Source organism: Planococcus citri, chromosome 4, assembly GCF_950023065.1.
Source record: "Planococcus citri chromosome 4, ihPlaCitr1.1, whole genome shotgun sequence".
Taxonomy (NCBI): domain Eukaryota; kingdom Metazoa; phylum Arthropoda; class Insecta; order Hemiptera; family Pseudococcidae; genus Planococcus; species Planococcus citri.
In genome coordinates, this window is record NC_088680.1 from 71,261,344 (window position 1) to 71,285,502 (window position 24,159).

Here is a 24,159-nt window from a genome sequence, read left to right on the forward strand (position 1 = left end):
TTGTATTATTTTCGAAAGAACCAAACTACAATACTTCTACAGTAACGAAACAACTCGAGTTGTGAACAAAAGATGAAGATGATTTAAACAGAACGATGTGATTTTTCTCTCGTTATTGAAAGAAGAACAAGAATTGTTGAAAGAATAGTAATAAAATGAAACAAAAACGCAACGAAAATAAAATAAACTTAGTATATCAATGAAAATTACCAAAAACTGAAGAAATATTGAACGAAATTGCTGATGCAACATGCAGCGAAAATTGACCCAAATTGAAGCCTGAAGTGTCAATAACACAGAGTAAACAAGCATTATTAAAAAGGTTGTTACAGACAAAGTGTTGTGATATTGTGATATATCTACATATAAGATGATTCGCAGGTAATGTTTAATTCTTAAAGTTGATAGCTGAACTCAATTGTGTTGTTTCTCGAATGTATAAGCATTCGTTGGTTTCAGAATTTTAACCGGTAACCCATTGCAATTGAAACAAATTCAGTTTCTCAACATTGGATTCAAGAGTGAAAATTCTACAGAACTCTTGAAACGTGGTGTAACATATTGCCGCCGTACGTATCGAATACCTAATTTAGTTCTATACCTAAGCCTAGAACTTAATTATAATTACTGATGTTTGATTTTTTTCAAATTCAGAACCTACTCATGTCTTGAGAACGTATCTGAGACAGCGTAAAACCGAACCGGATTTGGATTGCATTATCAATAGGATGGAAAATAGGGTGGATAAAATGTGCGCAAAATTTGATAAATCAGAACGTATATCCAACATCTTTCTTATAGGAGGCGTTTTTTGCACGCTTTGTATCGAATTTTGGTTTTTCTGGTTCTGTTCTGGACGTAAGCAAATCTTTATAAATGAGTGTAGGTCTAGGTATGTATTATTAGGCAAATGTGGAGAAATACATTTTTTTTTTACGTTTCAGACTTGAAAGGTATTAAAGCTATTCATGTTGAACAAGAGAATACACGGAAATGTTCGGAGATGTCGTCGTTATTTATTTTGTTGAACAGAAGTGCAACGTGCAGTATTTTTAAACCATTTTAGCAGCATGTTTACGTACAGTTTGAAAGTAATCTTCAAAATAGTTTGCCTATCATTACCATTTTGGTTATTTTGAAACTCATTTTGCAGTTCTCATGGCATTTAATGGAATTTTCGTACAGCTTTTTCAGTCATTCGATACATTTTTATACTTAATGACTTCTCGTAGATCCAGATCGTGATGTTTTGTCAATTTTTAATCATTTTTATTGCAGTTTATGTATGGTATTAATTTTTGAAGTGATTCTTTTACCAAATTTTGCTATATTTTCGTTAAATTTTAACGATTTTGAAGCCAAACTTCTCAATTTTTATATTTTTTTGCAATTAATGATGTTTTGTTAATTTCAAATGATTTCTTACATTTTTTATTACAATATTAAACTACATATTTGTAATAAAGTTATCATTACTTTATCCAATTTTGATATTTTTTCGTCAATTTTTAGCGAATTTCAGTGATTTTTATGTTAATTTTACAATTTATTTCAAGCGTTTTTATGAAGTTCTATTACGGTTTGTGTGATATTATGTTTTGTCAATTTTTAGTCGTATTGAGCTAATTTTTTGTACTGCATTTTCAGCAAATTTTGATGATTCAATAATGCGAATTTTGTCCCGAAAACTAAAGAAATGGTGGCAAAATTACTCATTCAACGGGTGGGTAAAATTGTTACAAGAAACAGGTAACTTCATAAAGGTGATCGAGAATGAGTTGACACCCGTTAGTCGTCTATTTTTGACTTCGTAGAAAAAAATTGTAAATCGAAGTCAGTCCTCGGTTTAAAGTCCTTCAAATTACCATTACCATTTGGTCAGGTAGTACAACCAAAGATGGCGTCGCTTCTCAGTATGTACAAAATAAAGGATGCAAAGATAAAACATCGTACAACATTCCAGAATTGTCAGCTGGTCATAAGTTTATCATGGATTATTGACGTAGAAAAAAGAAGTACAATTTCAACAATAATTTATTTACGACACCTAAATAACATAAATATTGTGTACCAGACAGAGAAGATGAATAAATACATAAAACGACACATATGTATACCCGATATTTACACACAACACCAAACATAAGAGTACGTAAAAAGAAAAAAAAAGAGAAAAAAAAAGAGAAAAAAAACACGTAAAAACATAAAATGTTACACAACGTCAGTCCGAAAAAAAAGGCTAACAATAAAGCTTTTACCATCTAGGTACATTCGCATTATTTTATCATCGATAACTAAACTGAATTAAAAACAGATAAACCGATTCGACCTTCGTCATCGGAATCATCTCGAGCATTCAGCATATTCAGCGTTATATCGGCGGATTTCCTCAACAAAGGATAATGTAAGAAGGGTGATGGAGACGAGCAAATGGACGTAGTCGTATTAGACGAAGCCATCGTATTCGTTTGTAATGTCGATGACGAAGATGGAACTGCAGATAGTGGTTCCGAATTTGGAGAGATCGATGACATACTCGGTAAACGTGCTTCGGAAGATATACCGGCAGTTACAGTGGCGTTAGGGCGAGGTGTTTCTTCTGTCGCGGTATTAATTTCTTCGTACGGTTTCGAAGCAGTAGCGAGCGATGGCTGGATTTTTTTGTACGTTGATTTAATTTGACACCTGTGTGTAGTGAGACGAAACAAAGCGGTGGATTACGGATTAGCTTGCTAGTCAAACAGAAGATGGTTACTTGGAACACTTATACAGCAACTTACATTGTTTTATCCTTGATATGTTCACTAATCACGTTCAGATCGTCGCCGAAACGTTTCACCGCTAGTTTCAATAGTTCGGTGTCATCGGCCGACCAACCACTGTATTGCAAATTCATAAATCAATGCGGCGTTCAGCCAGAAATAAATTACAAGCGTGAAATTATATGTACCTATCGGCGTCGTTTAATGATCCATTATTCATAGGACTCTGCAATAAACACGTTAATTCGGCTAGTTTTGAAAACGCTTCTCCCGCCGCGGTGAATAAATCTCCGACCTAGATATTACGTTATTAATAAATCACGTGTAGAAAATTTGATAAAAAATATGAAAATACTAGTAATCGAACCTTGCTGGCCGTGGTCATATTTACAAAGGATTTACAAACGGGATCATCAATTTATCCTAAGAAGTTTCTTGCGAATCAATTAGAGTTGATACATTGGTATTGAACTAAGCAAACATCATTCATTAATTAGAAAACAGATGTAATTAAAACTAATAATTATATCTATATTTTTGGTTAGTTTTGCAGCAACAATTTCGGCTTCACGTTCGTTTACAATTTTAACTGAACTGATTAGAGAGTTTGCGATAGCGAGTAAACATCAAAAGTTATAAAATCGATTTACACGTACAATGTACGTTTATTTTTCGAGTATCGATTATCATAAGTTAAAATCGATGGTTGAAATGAGTGAAAAAAAAACAAACAGAATGATTGCAGGGTTTCTCAAATTGTAACATTATTTTTTGATGTGTGATATTTTCGTCAATTTTCATCGTTTCGGCTCTTTGCTTTCACTTTACAACAATAATGATTTATAATTTCATGCTCGCTTCGTTATTTTTCAAATTTAAAGCGAAAATAATTAAAAAAGCTCCATTTTGCCATTGCCTTGGACTTTTTCTTCAGCGAATTTCACATTTTGATATCCACTAGTGTAACTCTTTTTGCCTATGCTAACAACGCAGGAAGAAAAATACAAACATTACAACTGATAAAAAAAATTTCAAAAATCATAAATCAAGATCAATCAATCACGGATCAATCAATAATTTTGATGATCATTGATTAATTAATGGTTCCGTTGCTACAGCTACATTTTGAAATGAAACCGAAGCGAAGTAGATGATCACATAATTTTTTCAATTTCAGTGGAATCATACACAGGTAATCCGATCATTTTATTTCTCATCATTGCGTTAGGATTAATATTTGCATTACATTGTTTTAATATCGCAGAACGTGAAATCTTCCCCAAAATTGAGTAATAGACGATGGCCGAAGGAAATTTATCAAATGGCTGTTTATCAAATTTCGAAGAACTGAGTGCAACAAGTAACGATGTCGAACAAATGAAGGTGAAATTTCCTCAAGAAAGAAAGAAAAGTACCTAGCTACCTACAAAAGCTTAAGCGAATAATTTCATATTTTTGATTTTTATTTTCAGAACATAGATAACTTGCTAAAATGCGGCATTTGTTACGAATATTTTACTACCTGCGTAGTTACAGAGTGCTCTCATAACTGTAAGTATAATCCATTCAAATTCTATTACTCTCACGAACGTAACGATGATTTTACATTACGATTGATTTTCAGTTTGTTCGCTTTGTATTCGAAAATATATCCAGTATAAAACAGAATGCCCAGTTTGTTTCAAGCCATTGTACGATTCTCAATTACGAGCGAATCGAATTGTCGACAACTTGGTGAACATTTTTCCAGATTTGAAGGATCGAATTATTCGTCATCTACGAACGTTGAAAACGTTGAAACCGAATTGCATTTACGTTTCTCCGCAAAAAAAAAGTGAAGTAACGCCTGTAAAAACATCAGTTTCACGTAAATCTATTTCAAAAACGCCGAAAAGTTTTATCATCGAAAACACCGAAGCAAAAGAATCAAATACTCCAGTTGCTGGTGAGCATTCGTGAATAAAATTGATCATACTCAAAGTATATGTGAAATTTGTAAAACGACGAATTTGTTGCAGGTTCAAGTCGACACAGTACACAGACCCCGGAACCCAGTAAAGTGATAATTCCAAAAATATTCCAGAGCCCCGTGAAAAAAAGTCATTCCAGTAGTGATAATGTTGCTCAAAAACACGTGAAATGTCCAGTGTGTTCAGTTGATATTTTAGAACGTAATATCAATCTACATTTGGATGACTGCTTGAATAGAAGCAAAGACGAAAAAAAGTATAATCGGTTCATCGTAATTTGCATGCCCTGTTAAACTATACATTAGTGCGAACGTGCGAACATAATTTTTAATTTATTCTACGGATTCAGAAAAGAACAAATACCTCCGAAACGCCAGCATTTACCAAAGCTCGTATACAGATTAATGTCTGAGAAAAGTTTGCGCTCAAAAGTTAAAGAACATGGATTAAACGCTCAAGGAGACTTTGAAACGTTGAAAAATCGTTTACAGAAGTGAGAATTATTGGACTCATTTTTTTGATCTATCTGAGAACGATATATTTAATAATACTCGTAAAAATATTGACAGGTACACTGCTTTGTACAACGCAGAATGCGATAAAACTGATCCGAGACCAGTTCAAGACATAATTCGTCAACTGGAGAGAGAGGAAAAAGCGCTTTCAAGTCAAAAGTTACCAGTAAGTAATGATTATTGAATAAATATGACAGAATTTCTGACGATTCGCACGTATAGATTTAAATTAATCCGTTATTGAAGTCAGACTATATTGTAAACATATTACTAATTTCCATTAATGTGAGTGATGCTCGTTTCAGAAAAGCATCTTTAACGTTACTCGGGACGAAGTGTCAAAAGAAGAGCTCAATGAACAATACTGTAAGATGATTTTTTTAAAAATACAATTCAAAAAAATCAGGAAACTGGTTGTTAATCATGCATATTATATTTTTTTCTGATTCTAGTGAAGGAAAATAAACCCACTTTTCAAAAACTAATCGAATCCGTCAAACAACGCAAGCAATCTAAAATTCCTGAAACGAATTCTGACAACGAAAAAGATTCTAAGGAAAATATCCTAATATTCCATTGCGAACCGTCCACGTCGAAATCGAGTTTCAGCAATTGCTACAACAGTGACGTTGATACAAAAGATTGGATCGACATCGAAGAACACGATATAAAACACGAGCCAGCGGTTGAAATAAAAGAAGAAAACGTTGATCAAAAACCTGAAGTTAGTAACGAAGCAGACAAAAAAGAAGAAGAAGATGATGATGATGATTTTGTTTCCACCCTTTTACAAAAAAGTCGTAGAAAAAGTAAACGAAATCTTTTTCGAGCTCCCTCGTATAATAATTTGGACAGCGATGATGATGATAATTTTCTGTCTTCGTCGAAGAAAAGCCTCGAATCGAGTGATGGTGAGTAAAATCTGAAGTTATTTCTGGTTTTAATTTTATTTCATCTTATTTACTACGGATTACTTAATACCGGTATTATTATTATCGTAGATATTTATTCAAATCATTCCGACGATTCTACCGATTTTGAAGACCATTCCAGCTCTCCCGTGTTAGAGAAAAAAAACGCAAGGAAACGTGGTAAAAAAGAAACACGTGGGAAGAATATTAGAAAGAGAAAGAAGTGAAGATTTGTGCATTATTAAGAATGTTGTTTTTCATTCAATTTTTTTATATTGTTAATTTACCAGGTATCTATACGCTTAATTATGTAGTACAGTGAATAAGAAATTCGAATTGCTCTGATCGAGGATTACGTATTGTTATAAAATTATGGGAGAAACCAGCTTTATTAATCATTAATTGAAACTAAATGCGAACTTGTGTCGTTATTCGTAACTTACTCATACAACGTTACGACATTTTTTGATGTTTGAATTTTAATTTTCGATTTTTTTTTTATTTTTTACTAAAATAATGATTTGCGAGCAGTAAATTGAAATTGTCTGAATTTTTCTTGTTCATGTCGTGTATCTAATAGAGCTAAATTTTGCTGAAATCTCGATTTCAAATGTTTTTTGCTCGACTTATACTTCTAAAATCATACAATAATAAAATGAAAAAATTTGAGATGTTTTGTAAGGTTTAATATGCAACGGTTTCCTCGACCAGGGCAGCTTTCGGAAAGGTTCGTGTGTCTTTAATTGATTGCATAATATGACAATCAGATCCAGAACTTGTGATATCTTTATAATCTATGTTTAATGTTTTCTTAATTTTGTTTATCTTTGAAAATTAAAATGCCATGTGAATTGTGAAGTATTTTATTTACTTTTTTTTCCTTTTTTCGTGATTAAATTTAAATGATGTTGAGGAGATATTTCTAATGCAATGTTGCACACCCGAAATGCTTCATGGGACAAACTTTAACGCCATATTACAACTATAATAATTAGTCATTTCAATAATTCCGTCAGCTTACGAACTTTTTAGTTTACGAATCATTGAGTGATCACGAGTTGATTGTTTGACGATACGAATTAACGTTTTTGAAAAATCGACTCATCCTAGTAAGTTTCACAGCAAATGTTTATATTAGCAGTATAAATATTTACAGCGACGATTTTTGTAAGAAAACATTTACAAGTTGGATTGTATCATTGCGTCGGGCTACGACTCTGAAGCCAATTTCAAAGATTTACTCGAATAGTTTATATAACAACAGAATTCATTCGCCAGATTATTCTTGTGCTTTGGTTCGAAAGTTGTCTTGTTTGCGTTCAGTACTTTTTTAACGAACGATTCCATCACAGCTCCTGAAATGTATAAAAAATTAAACGCAAAATGTTATCACGTCAGCGGTTGTGATTCGTGCAGAATAACTCAACACGTATGTCACCTATATAATCATTTACCTGTACATATTATAATTTTATCTTTAGCGAGGTATTTCGCGGTAAGGGCACATTTCAGGAAACATTCTTCCGAAAGGAATGGAGGATCGAGTACGACAATATCGAAATAATTTTTCCATTGGTCTTTTATGTGCGGTGGTAATGGTTCGTTGTAATCGTAATAAATGAAATCGTCTTTGTAAGCTGAGAATCGTTTGTCAACATCTAATAACCTGACTGTAAAATGAATTGTTAATTTACGATAACATGAAATTGATCGAGTGATTGCATTATTGTACATACTGGAGACTGAATCGTTGATTCGTTTCTTTAAAAAGTAATATATAGATGGGCATCCTATTAGGGCTATTTTCCCACTATTTTCAATCTCATTTAGTGCTTCGGAACTTAGCTGTTCGGCAGTTTGGTCATCGTACCAGAACTGGCTCAGTTGCTGAAACAAATTACACAAATTTTTCAATTTTATCGCCGGTATTTTCGTACCAGAGTGTACTGCTTCGGATTATTTTTGTGTTCGGTTTCTGTTTACAGATCTTCCATTTTTCTATTCAAAATTTCAATAATTTTTACCCAATTTTCCTCAATATCGTTCACTTTTAGCGGTTCATCGGTATTTGAATCGGAGCTCAGATTATTTTGCATTTGTTTCTCGTTCATGAACTCTTGTAAAGCGAGCATAGCTTCGGTAGAAAGACATGGCATGTCGTCGTTATCGTCTTCGTCAGTCATGTTAATAATTTAACGTTTACGATAGTCGAAGGAAGCGTGGAACACTTTTATTTTGAAATTTAAACTAGAAATTTAGCCGAGATTACCTGCTACTACGCTACATACCTGCAAACTCGTAAAAAATTAAATTATCCTCAAGTCGAGAGAGATAAGCAAGTGTGTATAAATAGTGATAAGGATAAAGTATTGTTGCCATTCTAGATAACTTTTTATGTAATGAGGTTAATTAAGTACGGTCGGTTCTTACCGCGTTTGTGCCTTTTTAAAAAAAATTGACGAGTTCGACGAAGTGAAAAAGTATTATTCGGAGGCTTTTTTGCCAATTGAAAACCCCAAAGCGAAAGAATGCTCTAATTTCGTCGCAAAATATCGTGAACTTTTTTCAACGAAAAGAGAAATCCAGTGTTACCCAACGTAGATTACGTCTGACTTGGAGCGTTCAGTGATGTGTAATTTGCGCAAGTGAAGAAAAAGGTGATGATAAAATTTTTATAATCTTAAAATAATGGTAGTGTTACGATTATAAAATAGACTATGTCGACGTTAAATGTTGATATGGGTAATCTCCGTTGTAGCAAAAATGACTTAACACCCATTACATTCATTAATTATTGAGTGAGTTTATTTGATTTTACGTAAAAGTTTGCCCATCTCAAGTACGTCCTACTCAACATAAACTTTCGAAAATGAGTTCTGTCGCGTTTGAAGAATATGAATTAATGAACGACTCGAAGTACAGAATGTAAGTTATATCGTTACTTTATTATATTGATTGATAGTTTTTTTACAGCATTACTCGACTGGTATGTCTGTCGATCGAAACAAGAAATTCAAAAAGTACGTATACAAATTCTGTATCACTGTGTTGCGTCGAAATATGTACTTATTTCTAGACAAAGAGCAGGTCAACTTCCACGTATTTTCATCAATTTGTGCAATTTTCTGTGTATAATTTATAAGAACAGATATTGATTGGTAATTGACGTTTTCTATTTTTTTTCCCCCATCTAGATATGTCACGTCTATCGATAAAGCTCTCAAGAGCTTCGAATACACCAGTGATTGGGCAGATCTCATCTCATTTCTGGGAAAACTCAACAAGGTAGATGGCGATGAGTCATTTTTGTTAACCTAATGGCTAATATACCTGGTACCTCGTGTGTAACTAATCAGCTACGTTTATTTTGTCGTAGATTTTGTTGAATCATACCAAGTATCCAGTGATACCTCGTCGTATGAAAATAAGTAAACGATTAGCGCAATGTTTACATCCACATTTACCTTCGGGCGTGCACCTAAAAGCACTGGACACTTACGATATCATGTTTCGCACCATGGGAACGAATCGTCTCAGTCAAGAGTTATTTATTTATGGCTCTGGTGAGCAGAAAACTTAAAACCTTGAAAGAAATTATCGCGTTTCGTGTACCTATATTAATGAATTGACATTATTCGTCGCCGTAGGTTTGTTTCCTCTACTCGGACACGCTTATACGAACGTTAAACAATGCTTATTGACAATTTACGAAACGCATTTCGTTCCTTTGGGCGAACGATTAGTTCCTGGCTTGAACGGATTTCTCAGCGGGGTTTTACCCGGACTCGAAGAAGGAACTGATTACTACGAAAGGTATCGCAGTAGCAGTGCTATTATCGTTTTTCGTTAACCGTGAATCTTCAAATTAAAGTTATCGATTATCCTTGACTCTCCGCTGCTATCATTTTTCTAGGACAAATTCATTATTAGAGAAAGTTTGCATGGGCGTGAATCCGTCAGTATTTTACACATGCTTATGGGAATGTCTAACATCGAACGCCGCAGTCCGATTGCCTGCCATTTCATTCATCTTGTCGCATTTCGATAAACATTTGACTATGAAGGAGCAAATGTATTTAATGGGAAACGATGTCGAATTGATGGTAATGATCGTCGAACGACGAATACACGCCTATAGAGTACTTAGAGCTCAGCGGTTGTTTTTTTTCTTCTTCGGAGTATTAATTACGACATTATTTCACAGGTGAATGGTTTATGTACGTGTTTTCAAGATTCGAGCGTTCTAATTCAACGCAGCGCTCTCGATTTTTTACTAGCCGGCTTCCCGATGCATAATAATATTTTATCAAAAGAACATTGCCAGCTGTTACTCACTTCTGTTCTTGTCACATTGTTGAGAAGGGATATGTCCTTGAATAGGTACGGAGGTTTATTTGAAAAATCACTCCTCTCTTGCGAACTTACGGTGATTGTACGGTACTCGAGATGGATTTAGTCATTTTTTATTTCTGAGCTCGCGTGTATTGATTTAATTATTACCTACGTCACGTTGAGCAACAGATTGTACACACAAACCTGCGTTGACTGTTAACTTATTTATTAAACATCTCGTGTTCGTATTACCAAAGTTTGTACACTATGGGGATGCGTCTACACAATTATCGAAACAATCAATACCTACGATTTGTACTTATTTCAGACGTTTATACGCGTGGCTTCTCGGGTCCGACATTACGTCAAATTCCACATCTCCTAGTAAAGATTTAATCGATCATGTAAAGCAGTCCGATGATAGAAAATTGGGCACAGCTGATCAATATTTCAAAGCTTATTCTAAAGAGCTGTTAATTAGTGTAAGTACTTCGCTGGTTTTCCGAACTACAAATAATCGCCCTTTGGATATTTTTAGAAAACGTAAAATGCGTTTGATTTTGACAGAAGAATTTCATAGATAATGTGACGATGGTATTTTATATTTTTCAGGCTATACAGCGTGTGCTGAAAAACGCTACGTGTGAAAATCCTCACGATCTAAGACCATACCGAATATTAATTTCGCTTCTAGATAAAAGTGATATCGGACCCGTTATCTTGGATGATATATTATTCGAAGTATTCAGGTAACCCGAAAAAAAAACGGCTAAAAATACTTCAATAACGAATTCTTAACCAATTATGATTGTTTTTCGCCCTCAGACTACTATACCTGAGCTGGAAAGATCCCGGCAGTAAAGCATCCAACGGAAGCGAGTTATTAAAATCAGCTAATCTATTATTCAGTTCTTTGGAACCGCGCTATCTGTGGCAATACGTAGGTGTTTTGTTCTCAGACGCTTGCCGTAAAATGCCTCTTACCACCGAAGACGAGGACGAAAACGTGAAACCGGTCGGTAGCGGCGACCCAGCATTAATGGAAGTAAGCAAAGTATTCTGCAACTGTACAAAAATACCTTTATCAACGCAGTATCTTAACGTTGATTAATTTTCGCAGGTCTGTAGCATAATCATATTCTTACTGGACTCGTTATCTTTGGAAATTTACTCGGAAACTTTCAGCGAGTACTTACCGGATTTATTTCTACACATTATTACCTCGTTGAACGATCACTGTGATACTATTAACGCAGCTCAAGTAGCCGCTTCGTTGAAATTATGTTTAAAGATTCTGTCAAAAGTTCGATCTCCGGTGCTAATATCGCATACGGCGAGCTCAGTTTGCGATAATTACGATAACGAAAACTACACCGTTTTAACGAGTGAAAATAAAATGGCCGAACCCGGTAAAATAATTCAACTACAAACTAGCGACTTGTCCGGTGATAAATCGGATAAAAAAAGACCATCTAAACCCGTATCTAGTCCTAATAGTCGCGACAGTACCGAATCATCGATTGATAAATCCGAATCGGACGACAGTACCGATCAAATTGACGATAATCTTGTCGAAGAAGAAGTCACATCGATGGAAAAATGCCTAGAGCACTATAAAAAGTTCTACGTCACTTTTATCTACGGTGTTAGACTGAAAATCGGCGAAACTAGGAATATTTCTAGTTTATTTAAATTATTACTGGTTAAATCACCCGATGCGGCTGCCGAAGATAAAGCCAAGTATTTGGAATTGCTGTTACGTGAAATACTGTGCAGGAATTCCAGACAGAATTATTCGAATTTGAATTCGTTCCCTGTTCCGTTCAATTCGAGAAGAGATCTCGATTGCGGCTTCTCTAGTATTACTCAGAGTAAAAAGAATATCGGAATGGAGTGGAAAGAAGCCGTAGCATTCGCTTCGAAATTATTAATCGAGTTGTCTACATTCCAAACTTCGGTTCCTTCGGCTAATTTATTCAATGGTAAGATGATTTCTTTCGTTGAATCGTTTCATGAAAAAAATGGTACGTGGGTAAGTAATGAAATTTAACGTTCGTATTTCTCATTCAGATACGCAAATCGACAAAGAAAACGTATTACCGGAATGGCTGAAATCTATTATAATATGTTCCTGCTGGCTGGGAAACATCGCTGTACCTCTTCAGCTAGTCGCCATTTCTACTTTATTAGACTTGGCACTTCTTTGTCGGCGTTCTGAAATGTATACTCAGCATGCCGTATCATCCAATTCAAATAATTCCTCATCGAACCAAGTCGTTACCGTAGTCGTTTTCGTTCCATTACTAACACCCAGTCAGTTACTATTCATCGAATATCAAACTAACGTATTTCAGGTTAGTATTGTGATAATTACATTAATTACGTGATCGTAGTTGCGATGAAATTCACGATTTCGAATGCATTTGAATTATTAAACGATGCTCGTAGGTTATAATACATTGGCTTTGGTTGCATCTTGGTGACCCTACGTACGAAGTAAAATGTGCCGAACTGATATGCCAATTACAGAATACTCTCAATATTCCCAATGCCATTGAGAATTGCATAGGTTGGTTGTTAATTATTAGTAGATTTACATAGTTTTCAATATTCATTCGGAGCTAACGATCGTTCAATATCCTCAGGCGATTCATTATCTCATCTATTAGAAGAATCTAAACGTTTAGAAGCATTCCGCAAATTTGTGAAATTATGGCATATCAGTAGAGAAGTAGTCAAGTGTAGTAATACTCCTCATACTGAGGATACATTCTATAAGTAAGTATTTTTGCAAAATATAAAGTACTGTTCGTCTTCGTAGTTCGTACGAGATCAGTGCTAAAGTTTAGGATCATGATACTTTGGACAATAGGCGATGAAATTTGAAAAAATTCCGATATGTGTTTCGGAATAACGTGTTGTTTGAAAATCGTTCGAGAAATATTGAATGAAAAATAAAAGAATATAGTAGGAGTGAATTTTCAGAATTTTGGACAAACAGCTGATAACGCGTAGGCGTTTTTTTGTCCAAAATTTAATCATGATTTCCATTTTTTCAAAATTAATAACTGAGATTTCTGAAATATCTCAAATAATATCCAAAGTATAATATTTTAGAATAATTTAATCGTTGAATGCGGAAATAATATTGCATGTTTAAATTTCCTACTGATAACAATTATACCGAATACCGAACGTGCGGAGACGAAGACTGTGGACTGATTTCGTACGTCCTGTGTTTGACGTCGTACGCTTGCTGTTGAATAATGAATTTGTATAATATATTTATCGAAATTCGAAATCTTTCAGATGCATGTTGAAAATCTTGGACGTTTTACCAATCAAAGAAAGCAATTGTTTGAAAATAGAAGCCGAAAGCTGGTTATTTCATTCGCTAATGCGAGGTGATTGCGCCAGAATAGTAGAACCGTTGCTTCTGATTTTAATAGAACGAAACACTGCTCGTGTTAGCATATCGCATGCTAAAATACAACAACATCTTCAAAGCGACAATCAATCTTTAGATAGCGAGAATTCGGCCATATTTGCAATATGTTCGACGTTCGGTAACCCGGTCACCTACCATTTGATTCAGAATATCTTACCATCAAATGCGATACAAGATACTAATTTCAACGTTATAAATAATCAACCTACGAAAAATGATAGCATCGATGATATTTCCATTAAATCTAGTAAAAGCGTTAACGCTGAAAACGTTCCGTGTCGAGAATACGTTAAGAAATTACCTTTTTTACAAAACATATCGGTTTTCATCGATCGAGGATCGATTGACGATGCTGCCGAAGTATCGCAAACGGTATCTGAGTTCGATTCGATGGAGGATAGAGAAAGGAGTATTTCCGCTTCCGAAGGTAGCAAAGACAGTTTACAAAGATTCAATACGTTACCGTTGATCAAAGATAAATTAGGTATGCGATTATGATTGTTTCGATAGTGAGCGATGAGTCGATGACGATAGTGTTTGATTTCAATCTTATTTTTGATTCAGGTTCTATGGATACGATCAAGTGTAATACCGGTACCGGCGAGATGAAGAAATCACGTAGTTTCGTCTCTGATAACGGATTTTCCAAGGAAAACATCGACGACGATTCGAAAAATGGCGAGTTAGTTCGTAGCTTGTCGTTTTCCGGACGAGATAATACTAATACAAATTCCAACAAGAATACTTCGTTCGCGTTTCTTTCGAACGGTAAAACCGAAGGAATAAATATCGCTAAAGCTGTCATCGAAGATGTACTTACAGAAATCGTTGACAACGTCGTCGGTGGAAAGAAATCGGTTCGTATCTTTTTCTTCGATCTCTCTTACCTCTCTCTACGAATAAAAACGTATTAATGGTTGTTCGATCTTGTCGTAGGATAAATCAATAGAATGTGAAAAAGAAGAAGAAGCCGATTCGGCTATCAGCTGTAACAGCGGATGCTCTTCGGTTACTCTGGAGTACGAAAAAGAAGACAGTTACGCCGACGAAGAAGAAACCAGGTGCAGAAAATACGCTGAAATCGATAACAAACAATTGGAGAAATTCAGCTCGAACCTAGGAGCTGTGCAATTTTATTCGCATATGTTGCTGTATTGCGATTTATACGATACGAATAGAATTCTGTACACTTTGAACAAATTTCGAGATATTTTAACGGTGAACGCTAAAGCTTTCTTGTTCGCTACGTCAACGACAGTGGTACCGAGTTCGTCTCCTCTTGTGCATTTGTTATTGAAACATCGTAATTCGATTTTCGCTAGAGGTTTCCAATGCGAAGAGAAATCCATGGAAGCGTTCAGCAAAAATACCACTTACCTCGAGGTGTTGATTACTATTTGCTTGTATTATGTACGGAGCTATTATCCAAATAGTGGAAACCCGAAGTTGACTGAGAAGGAAATTTTCGGAAATAAACAGGTGCGTTTAAAGCATCGTTGATTATGATTTTTTTCCATAAAATATTTGTGGACCGAAGTAGATAAGATATTTTATTAATTTATTTTTTGTTGCAGGTGCAATTGGCTAGTATAGAATTACTTTCGCAAATATTTTTCCAATTGTGCGGAGTCGTTCAGAGCAACAAGAACGAAATGGCTCCGTTTATTCGAGAGCTTTTGAGTCGATGCAAAGTTCAAAAAATTGCTCTTCATTGCGTTTGGTGCTGTTTATACGACGATAATCAAAATCTACACTTGTTCATCAAAGAGATACTCGTATTTAATCGTAAAAGGAATAAATCTTCCGATAATGTCTGCGAATACAATCAGGCTTTCCAGATACAATTTTTAAGGTACTATAATTCTATCCTTTCGCATTTTTCTAGATTTTTTTCTCTACTGTAATATTGATCAATTATGCATTTTTCTCGCTTAGATTGCTTTTATCTTTGATTGTTTTGGAAAACGATATCTATCAAGAAGAAAACACGGTGAACGTGACCGATAACGACGAAGATATTTCGATAAAATGCGATTACATTTGCGATCGTCAAATCATCCAGCAACCTTTGTTCTTGCACTTATTGAAAAAAATGCTAGAACCTAATCCGTGCGCTAGACCGAACCACGAACGTGTCATATCCTTCATTATCACCTGTTTACCATATTTTAAAAAATCATTACCTAAAATCGTCGTTAAAGTTATTCGACAAATTTGCTGGAACATCGAAGTATCTTCGGATGTTTACATCAAATCGGTCGATTATCGAATGAAACAAAGGTGAGTGAACGTATTTATCCGAAGGGATCGTTTTTAGGTTTCTTATTTCGTTTGCAATTTATTATGTGGTCGGATTTTTGTGTTATTTTTTATTTTTTGTTTACAGTATACCTTTTAATTACATGGTGATTCTGTTGGACGCCTTGACCATTCTGTCGCATTACTGCGTACTCGACCAAGTAACCCAACTCATGTTGAAACCTGTCACCGATACTACTTCGTTGAGAACGTTCAACGGCCTGTTCCAGATGTATAGCGATTTTCCCAACATCGGGGTAATGATTTCGAATCAAAAATTATCAACTAGGTGTTTATTGAATTACGAGAAAGATTAATTCGTGCGATTTTCATTACAGAATTTTTGTAACGGTAACCGAAACACGTGCCCGGAAGCTAAAGAATCGGTATTGCACAATTTACCGAAGATTTTCTTCAGCGTTTCTACTCTGTGGCAGACTATCACATCGTCCAAGCAAAGGTTGGTATTTAATGTACTTTTGGCTCGTTTCAACCGTTACGACGCCTTTTGACGTATTTTTTAACTTTCTTCAGAGAATATGAAAACGTTGCTGGAAGTTTACTCGTTGTGAAGAGTCAAATTTTGAATTTACTCAATCCTATCGCAGTTCATCATAGTATGCACTTTTTCGTATCCGTTGCCATCGTATGGAAGGATAAAAGATCGTTCGTTATCTCGAGTCCATCGAAAATGGTACATATTTGTGTATTGCGAGTAATCAACTCATTCTTCGACTCGAACCAGTGCCTTTTGTATTCGCTAATATTTCATTCGTCTTTTAGACCGTAGTTCCGGAAGCTTCAAAAGATCAATCAGTCCTCGTGCATTTGATCAGCTCTTTGAATTCCGTCAGTCCGGATATCCTCATGAACACCATGCATCGAATAATCAAACAACAATTCACATTTGGTGGCGAAAATAGCACCGAAATCGAAATCAGCGCTTTGGAAGTGCTCGTTCATTACATTCAACTAATAACCATACCGCGTCTGATGGAATGCTGGAATTGTCTATTGCCTTTGTTGAAAGAAGCACCCAACGTCAGTACGAGATCTCAGTTTTTATTATGCGCCGCTGTGAGCCATTTCGTTAATCGAATGCCTTCGACACCCGATCGTCTCATGGATAAAAAAGATTTCAAAGATTTACAAGATATCATTATCAAGGTAGTATCGCGTAATTTTTGCAATAGATTCCGATTTTTTTACTCGCGTATTAATCCATTGTACGGTTTTCTTCGAACAGATGGTCGAATTATGCACCCAGATTGCCGGTGCTGGATTAGAACAGACGACTTGGTTACGTAGGAATCTAGCTGTTCGTGAAAATGATTCTTCGTCGCCGATGAGTGGTGTTACTAGTGTCCTGACTCCTAGTCTTTTATTCAGCAAGGATTCGGATAAGCAAAGTAAGTCGATAATGCGAACCAACCGCGCTCTGGTTTCCCTCCATAAATGCTAACGATCGAAATCTTCCTGCCGTAGATTCTGCCACTGCCCAATTCAGCGTCGCAGCTCAACTGGTGTTGGCCGAATTACTGATCCCGTTACTAGATACCGTGTACACGAATCAAGATAAAGAAAAACTCGTCACATTGTTGATAAACGTCATGTATAATATTACTCCTTATCTGAAAAATCACACGTACGTATCCGTTGTTTGCGTTTATTCGTCTGCATCGAAGACGACGAGTTTATTTTGCCTACTTTTTTATTTATTCGCAGCCAGAAAAACGCCAATAGTTTTTACGCGTGTTCGCAACTAGTAGCCAGTATTTCCGGATATCAGTACACGCGTAAAGCGTGGAGAAAAGATGTCATGGATTTACTTCTGGATTCGAGCCTGTTTCAAATGGAAGTCAGAAGCTTAAGGCATTGGAGAGTAATCGTCGATAATCTAATGTCGCAAGATATTTCTTCGTTCAGAGATCTATTGAGTAAGATATAAAGACGGTTTGCTGATTGTTTCGGTCAAAGAAAGCATATTAATTTGTAAATCTTCTCATTGTCTAGGTCGAGTGCCTCTAAATCAAAATAACGCGTTGAATTTATTCTCGAGTAAAGATCAAGAGTACGAACAAAGGTCGCAGGTGCTGAAAAGACTGGCATTTGTTATACTCTGCAGCGAACAGGATCAGTTTCATAAGCATATGCCTGATATACAAGGTAATTATTGTTGCTCCAAGTCGTTGGTTATTCTACTACAAAGAGCTATATAAATTATATTTCGTTTTTTTTTCTCTTAAATTTTGTTTGTTTTTTGCAGAAAAAATCACCGATAGCTTGAAATTACCTCAGAGCACTCCTGGTATTCAAGCTCAAGTATTTTTATGTTTTCGAGTACTTCTGCTTCGCATGTCTTCGCATCATATTACGTCACTTTGGCCAGCCATTATCACCGAAATGGTACAAGTTATGTTGCAAATGGAACACGAACTTTCTACTGATACCGAAGAGTTCGGGTGAGTAGTTGACGGATCTTAGTGTAGAGATTTTTTTTTCTCGTATCCGGTCGACATGCCTAAATTAACATGCAAAACTCAATCTAAATCTTAATCTACATCTAAATCTAAATACCCTTCTCCTGCAAGTACTCCAGGAATCTAATTGCTTCATCGTCAAGTGCCCCATTTAATTTTCCAGGATCGATTTTTCCTGATGGTTCACACTCAAATAAGTGTCTGTCAGTCTGAACATCGCCGCATTCACACAGATCATCATCAGCCAACTGCCATCTATGAAGGTTGTACTTAGATCGTGTGACTCAGCTCCTCAATCTGTTTAGTGTTTTCCACAGTTCATATTTCAAATATTCTCCACTTGATAGGGCTTCCTGCCTAGTTCTTCCCTTAACACCTGCATTCCATATGCGACATCTATCTGTGCTAGGGGTATCTTTTAGTTCTTCAACGTCTGTTTTCATGAAACTGTGTCTAGATTTGAGGTGGGTTTCTACCAGTTCTTCATATCCATACATAGGATGCAGCGGATTCTTTAGCATCTTTGTCTTCTCTACTATGGATGCAACTTCACATCTGACTGCTGGTGGGCCAACTCCACTAAACTCAAATAGGTTATTCAATGATGTTGGGTGTAAGCACCCTGTCACCAATCTACATGCTTTGTTTAAAGGTATATCGACTTTGCTTGCATGTGCTGAACAACTCCAAACAGGGCAGGCATACTCTCCCACTGAATAGCACAGTGCCAGTGCAGATGCTCTCATGACTTGGGTCGAATTATATTTGTTCTAGCTGCAACTTTCATTTTAGTTGCCTCACAGTGCCTTTTGTAGGTCAAGGACCTATCTAGGGTTACACCCAGGTATTTGGGGTTATCTGCATGCTTCAGATCTGTTCCACCCCATCAAATATTCAATTGTCGTTTTGCTTCACGATTTCTGAGATGAAAAGAGCATGTCTCTGTCTTTGTCGGATTTGGTTTGAGGTGGTTATCTTTATAATATGTGTCCAGTTCTTCTATAGCCTGGTTTAGTGTGTCCTCCACCTCCGCAAACGTATTATGTTGGGCAGTTGGTGCAAGATCATCTGCATACAGAAAGTGGTTAGTATCTGGTCAAATTGGTTGGTCATTGGTGTAAATGTTGAAGAGAATCGGTGACCAAAACACTGCTCTGAGGCAATCCATTCTTTTGCCGCCTCCAGGTGCTGTGTTTACCATTGAGTGTCACATAGAATCTTCTGTCTTTCATCAACATAGTGACTATCTGTGTAAATTTAAAATCCTTTGTAAGTTAGTACACCTTATACTGGAGTACTCGATGGCACACTGTATCAAACACTACTCCAGTGACTTTCTTCTTGTCAAAGCCATCTTAAATGTGCTGTGTTAAGAGTAATATCTGGCCAGTGCATGATTTTCCTGGTCTAAATCCAGCCTGCTATCTGATTAGCCCCTCATCTATGCAGTCAGCCATGCGATTTAGAATGACTCTTTCAAAGATCTTGTATAGATGACACAACAGGGAGATAAGCCTGTAACTCTTTGGGCCATTTGCATCTTTGCCTGGTTTCTATAATGCAATAACATGTGCCTGTCACCATAGTCTTGGCATTTTTGAAGTTTCTATACAGGCATTAAACATTTTTTGGATCCAATTTATTGCCTTTGGTCCGAAATGTTTGATCTGTTCAGTGTACATGTTATCCACATCAGCAGCCTTCCTATTTTTGGACAATTTAATTGCAGACTTCACTCCTTTGTTAGTAACTGGTGTGGCAAAGTTATTGACTTCCACATCCATGCATCTTACCACTTTTGTTCGGATGCTTTTGCTGTCAGTCTTGCCATTCAGGAGTAGTTGATGACTTGATGGGCTACTTGGTTAGCTGTAACCTAAGTGAAATTACTCTGTTGAGTTTTGCCTCCATCAAGTCTCTTCAACAGTTGCCAGGCTCTTCAGCTATCTTTGCAGAAATCCAGATTTTCTACTAATTCCTGCCATTTTTTCTGTCTAGATTCTGCTATATCACTTGCTAATTGATTTCCTAGTTCAATGGTTTCCTCACTGAAAGGATTTTCATTGAATTTTTTAACATACTCCTTATATTGTGTCATGAGGTGCATCTCCATTCCAGAGATATACTCCTTTTTTGCTCCCCTTGGTATATGATCTTTTGAGGCTTTCTTAACTATTTCATTGAAGAGTTCATAATTTTCTGGTATTGGCAGTAGGTTGTCCATCTTTTCTTCAATTACCTGTTTAAAAGATTCCCAATTGGCCTTTTTGAAATTGAATCTTAGAGGTGAGTTTTCACATTTAATTGGGCTGATGACCGCCTTAATTTCGCATATAATTGGCCTGTGTTGGGTTTGGAGAATTGGATCTGCTACCCATTTGTGACATAGACTTGAGATTCACTCTGAAACAAAAATGTTATCTGGGTTACTATATCATTTTCAGCATACCCCCAGCTTACACTATGGCTGTTGAAGTCCATGTAAATTCTACATTTGGTGGTTTGTAAACTGATGAGATTGAGCAGTCTCCCATGTTGATTGTTAGAATCTCGACATTGTTTTCATCAGACAGTGAAGTACTTATTAGCTCCATGTTTAACTTAACTACTAACTAGTATGGCACTTCTATATTTCTCATGGGGTCTATCAATAATAAGTTTCATTCCTTCAATTTTTAGCTTCCGGCTTTCTGTGCACCTGTGTGTTTCTTGAATGGCAATCACGTCTATATTCAGGTTCTTGACCATTTCAGCTAGTATAACTTCCTTTGGCCGTGACAGGTCCTCTATGTTTATGGACATGATCCTTAAGGGAGGTGTCCTTGTCGGAGGCCCTGAGAAGGGCCGTTTTAACCCGGGTGTAGGGTGCATGATTGACCGGTGATGGGATGATTGGCCAGTAGTTGAACTACTGTTTCTATGGGGCGCCAGCTTACCGAGAAAATTTATTCACAGTTCTTAAAAAAAGCATTCGCAGAGGCTCATCCCTTGCCCCCCAGTGTAGAAAATAAAGGGAAGGTATTTCTCGTTAGATTTATTGAACGAGAAAATATTACCTACATTGTGTTATACTAATTTTGTTGTATTAATTATGTAATGTGCATCTTGTTTCACTTTGCAGGTCCCATATTCGTGTGTTATCATCGTTGGATTGGCCATGGATTGTCAACAGTAATAACGGACTTCACGCTAGCGGTCATCCGCATTGGTTGCAGTTGCAATTAGCTGCAGCCAAGTTACTTAAATTAGCCGTGCAATTGCCTGCAGATAGATTACCTCAGTTTCAAATGTAAGTTGAATTAATCTTTTTTTCCCCTAATGGGAGCGTTGAAAAATGCGCGAAAATGGAGCTTCGAACGATTTTTCAATCGTGGAATTTTACAATTTCTATCTTGTACGGTCGAGAAGGAGCCCAAAAGGCAACCTGCCAATTTAAAAAAATGCATTAGCAACCGAAATTTTAGGTTCTAAAACGTATTTTTCGATAAATTTTTGAAAAATATTAAATTTTGGACAAAAATTGTATAAAATTAGCTGAAATTTAATACTTAGCATCTTTTGAACTTCCTGAATTGATTGGAAATAGTTTCGAATCGTTTTGAGCAGTTTTGTAGTCTCCAGCAGATTTTTGAAATTCCTAGTTATAAACCGGTTTGGAGCCTCCGGCAATTTTTTTAGAAATTCCAGTTTCACAAAAAATCGAGAACGTCGAAATATATCATAATTCATAAGCTCATCTGTTAGGAGACCGATTTTTTTCACCATTTTACCTCGAATCCTGGCTTTGAAAACTGAGCCAAAGAAATCTGCATATCGCACGAATTTGACCACTCGACGTTGAAAAATTACAGGTACCGTTGGGCTTTCGTAGGAAGTGCCGCACAGCAATCAGATGTATCGAAGAATCTTTCATTCATACCGCCGAGCAGCTGTGCCGCCGATTTCGTACCTCACGTTGTTAGAATAGCATCTTTGATGAATAATAAAGTAAGTGTTGAAGTAAAATGAATCTAGACCGGACCAATAATCGCGGTCGGTCACCTCGCGTTATACTCTTACTGTCTTAATAACGCAGTTGTTTTAACGATTCATATTTATGCGATATTCGCAGTTCGGAGAATCACCACCGCCTTACACTCAGCTCGCCGATTCGCCTCCAAGTACCGCTAAACTGCTCCCTTCAGCTCGTGAAATTCGCGCTTTGCAAGATCTTCAGCCGTTTTTCACGGCCTTGAGTAGAGGCGAAGTAGGCCACGTTAGCGGCGTTACCGAGCTCGAGGAAGAAATCGAATTGGATTTCTTGGAACAGTTACCATATTCGTCGTCTTCGCAGTTGAAATAAACAGTCCCGGATATAACATATTATTATTATTGGGAATCATTTGCGCTGATAACGTATGTACCAAACAGCACGTGAGGAATAAATGCCCCATCGTGTCGAGGAGAGCTTGTGCAATCGGCTTTGCAGCCACGCATACTATGAAATAACCGAATGAAATTATTATTCTTCTTTTTTTTTCTCTGTTTTATCGCCGTTCACTCGGTACCTATTTTGTTATTTTTTTTGTATTCTTTTTTCTCGTTTTTGTTTTCGATGTGATCTGTAAAAGTAATAAAGAGTATTTTAGATGTATTCGAAATTTTTCGACATGTGGTCCGGATCCGTATTTGTATCGATATTACCTACTCGATTTCACAAGTTTAGTTTTAATTTTGGTTTGTTTTTGCATTTTTTTTTGACCTCAAAACTGATCTGAATAAAAGTTGTCAAATTTTGCTTTTTGGCATTTTCTGACTAATTTGAAAGTCACTGAGCCCGAAAATAACGTTCAATTTTCAACTTTTACATTTTCCTTTGGTTAGGAAATGATGGTAGCAATTCCTCATTTTTTAGAACAGAGAATAAGGGCTGAAAGAAATCAATGTTGTGTGAACTGTGAAGTAAACAGATCAATCTTTGAGGATTTGTACCCAAATAAATCTTATTTGTTAGACGTAAGTTGAAATTTAACTTGAACCATATCAACCTGTTACACACGAAGGGTGCTACATATTTCTATTTACACGCCGTCGCTTACAATTTGACGGTATATATGTACGTATTTATATTACAACTGAACCGCATTCTCTTCTTCGTAAGCCTGTTGAGAGAGGGTGGGATATTTTGTTTAATTAGCCGTGTAATTGCTTACACACGTCCTTTGTACGTAGGTACTCACTCGAGCAGCGAGCACATCGTTATTCAGAAATAAAAAAATTCATCCCAACAGTTGAGTTGAACTTCTAAAATTTATGTAAATTCCCTGAAATACATATGAAGCTTTAGCCTTTTTCTTTAAAAAAGTTGAACTTTCAGGTAGAAAAAAGCTCAATCGATCAAAATAAACAAGCATGACGTGATCAGCGATGCTTACTTAGTGATAATCGACCATTCGTACACCCT

At 36.2% G+C, this 24,159-nt stretch overlaps 5 protein-coding genes across 8 annotated transcripts; 3 read left to right on the top strand and 2 right to left on the bottom strand.

Moving 5' to 3' along the window:
• Positions 1-157: 157 nt before the first annotated feature.
• On the top strand, positions 158-1,480 carry LOC135843921 (uncharacterized). The gene is made up of 4 exons (XM_065361973.1): positions 158-381; positions 460-569; positions 655-858; positions 945-1,480. Exons 1-4 carry the CDS (start codon positions 371-373, stop codon positions 1,064-1,066), a joined length of 447 nt encoding a protein of 148 aa, XP_065218045.1. The 5' UTR covers positions 158-370; the 3' UTR covers positions 1,067-1,480.
• Positions 1,481-2,016: 536 nt separating this feature from the next.
• LOC135843920 (chromatin complexes subunit BAP18-like) lies at positions 2,017-3,361 on the bottom strand. The gene is made up of 4 exons (XM_065361971.1): positions 3,130-3,361; positions 2,951-3,057; positions 2,781-2,879; positions 2,017-2,685 (listed from the first exon to the last, which is right to left on the bottom strand). The coding sequence occupies exons 1-4, from the start codon at positions 3,145-3,147 to the stop codon at positions 2,295-2,297; spliced, it is 615 nt and encodes a 204-aa protein (XP_065218043.1). The 5' UTR covers positions 3,148-3,361; the 3' UTR covers positions 2,017-2,294.
• A 363-nt stretch (positions 3,362-3,724) lies between these two features.
• LOC135843918 (E3 ubiquitin-protein ligase RAD18-like) lies at positions 3,725-7,016 on the top strand. Its single transcript, XM_065361969.1, has 10 exons — positions 3,725-3,954; positions 4,027-4,145; positions 4,235-4,313; positions 4,387-4,707; positions 4,781-4,988; positions 5,082-5,225; positions 5,302-5,413; positions 5,553-5,613; positions 5,700-6,158; positions 6,249-7,016. Exons 2-10 carry the CDS (start codon positions 4,062-4,064, stop codon positions 6,383-6,385), a joined length of 1,605 nt encoding a protein of 534 aa, XP_065218041.1. The 5' UTR covers positions 3,725-3,954; positions 4,027-4,061; the 3' UTR covers positions 6,386-7,016.
• Positions 7,017-7,268: 252 nt separating this feature from the next.
• Positions 7,269-8,484, bottom strand: LOC135843919 (EEF1A lysine methyltransferase 1). The gene is made up of 4 exons (XM_065361970.1): positions 8,183-8,484; positions 7,895-8,045; positions 7,613-7,828; positions 7,269-7,513 (listed from the first exon to the last, which is right to left on the bottom strand). Exons 1-4 carry the CDS (start codon positions 8,339-8,341, stop codon positions 7,368-7,370), a joined length of 672 nt encoding a protein of 223 aa, XP_065218042.1. The 5' UTR covers positions 8,342-8,484; the 3' UTR covers positions 7,269-7,367.
• On the top strand, positions 7,456-23,349 carry LOC135843916 (protein dopey-2). Of its 4 annotated transcripts, none has more exons than XM_065361964.1 (31): positions 7,456-7,587; positions 9,132-9,178; positions 9,353-9,443; positions 9,535-9,721; positions 9,806-9,971; positions 10,072-10,261; positions 10,363-10,538; positions 10,819-10,972; positions 11,103-11,239; positions 11,316-11,535; positions 11,611-12,472; positions 12,561-12,844; positions 12,939-13,059; positions 13,136-13,268; positions 13,800-14,422; positions 14,503-14,795; positions 14,875-15,417; positions 15,513-15,790; positions 15,874-16,218; positions 16,325-16,493; positions 16,575-16,696; positions 16,771-16,930; positions 17,020-17,403; positions 17,483-17,645; positions 17,722-17,881; positions 17,962-18,173; positions 18,250-18,402; positions 18,503-18,698; positions 21,838-22,005; positions 22,568-22,703; positions 22,828-23,349. In XM_065361964.1, exons 1-31 carry the CDS (start codon positions 7,519-7,521, stop codon positions 23,056-23,058), a joined length of 7,173 nt encoding a protein of 2,390 aa, XP_065218036.1. In that variant the 5' UTR covers positions 7,456-7,518; the 3' UTR covers positions 23,059-23,349. The 4 variants fall into 4 exon arrangements, with proteins under 4 accessions (XP_065218036.1, XP_065218037.1, XP_065218039.1 ...); XM_065361965.1 differs by having other exon boundaries at positions 21,889-22,005; XM_065361967.1 differs by lacking the exon at positions 7,456-7,587 and adding an exon at positions 8,615-8,815.
• The last annotated feature ends 810 nt before the right edge of the window (positions 23,350-24,159 follow it).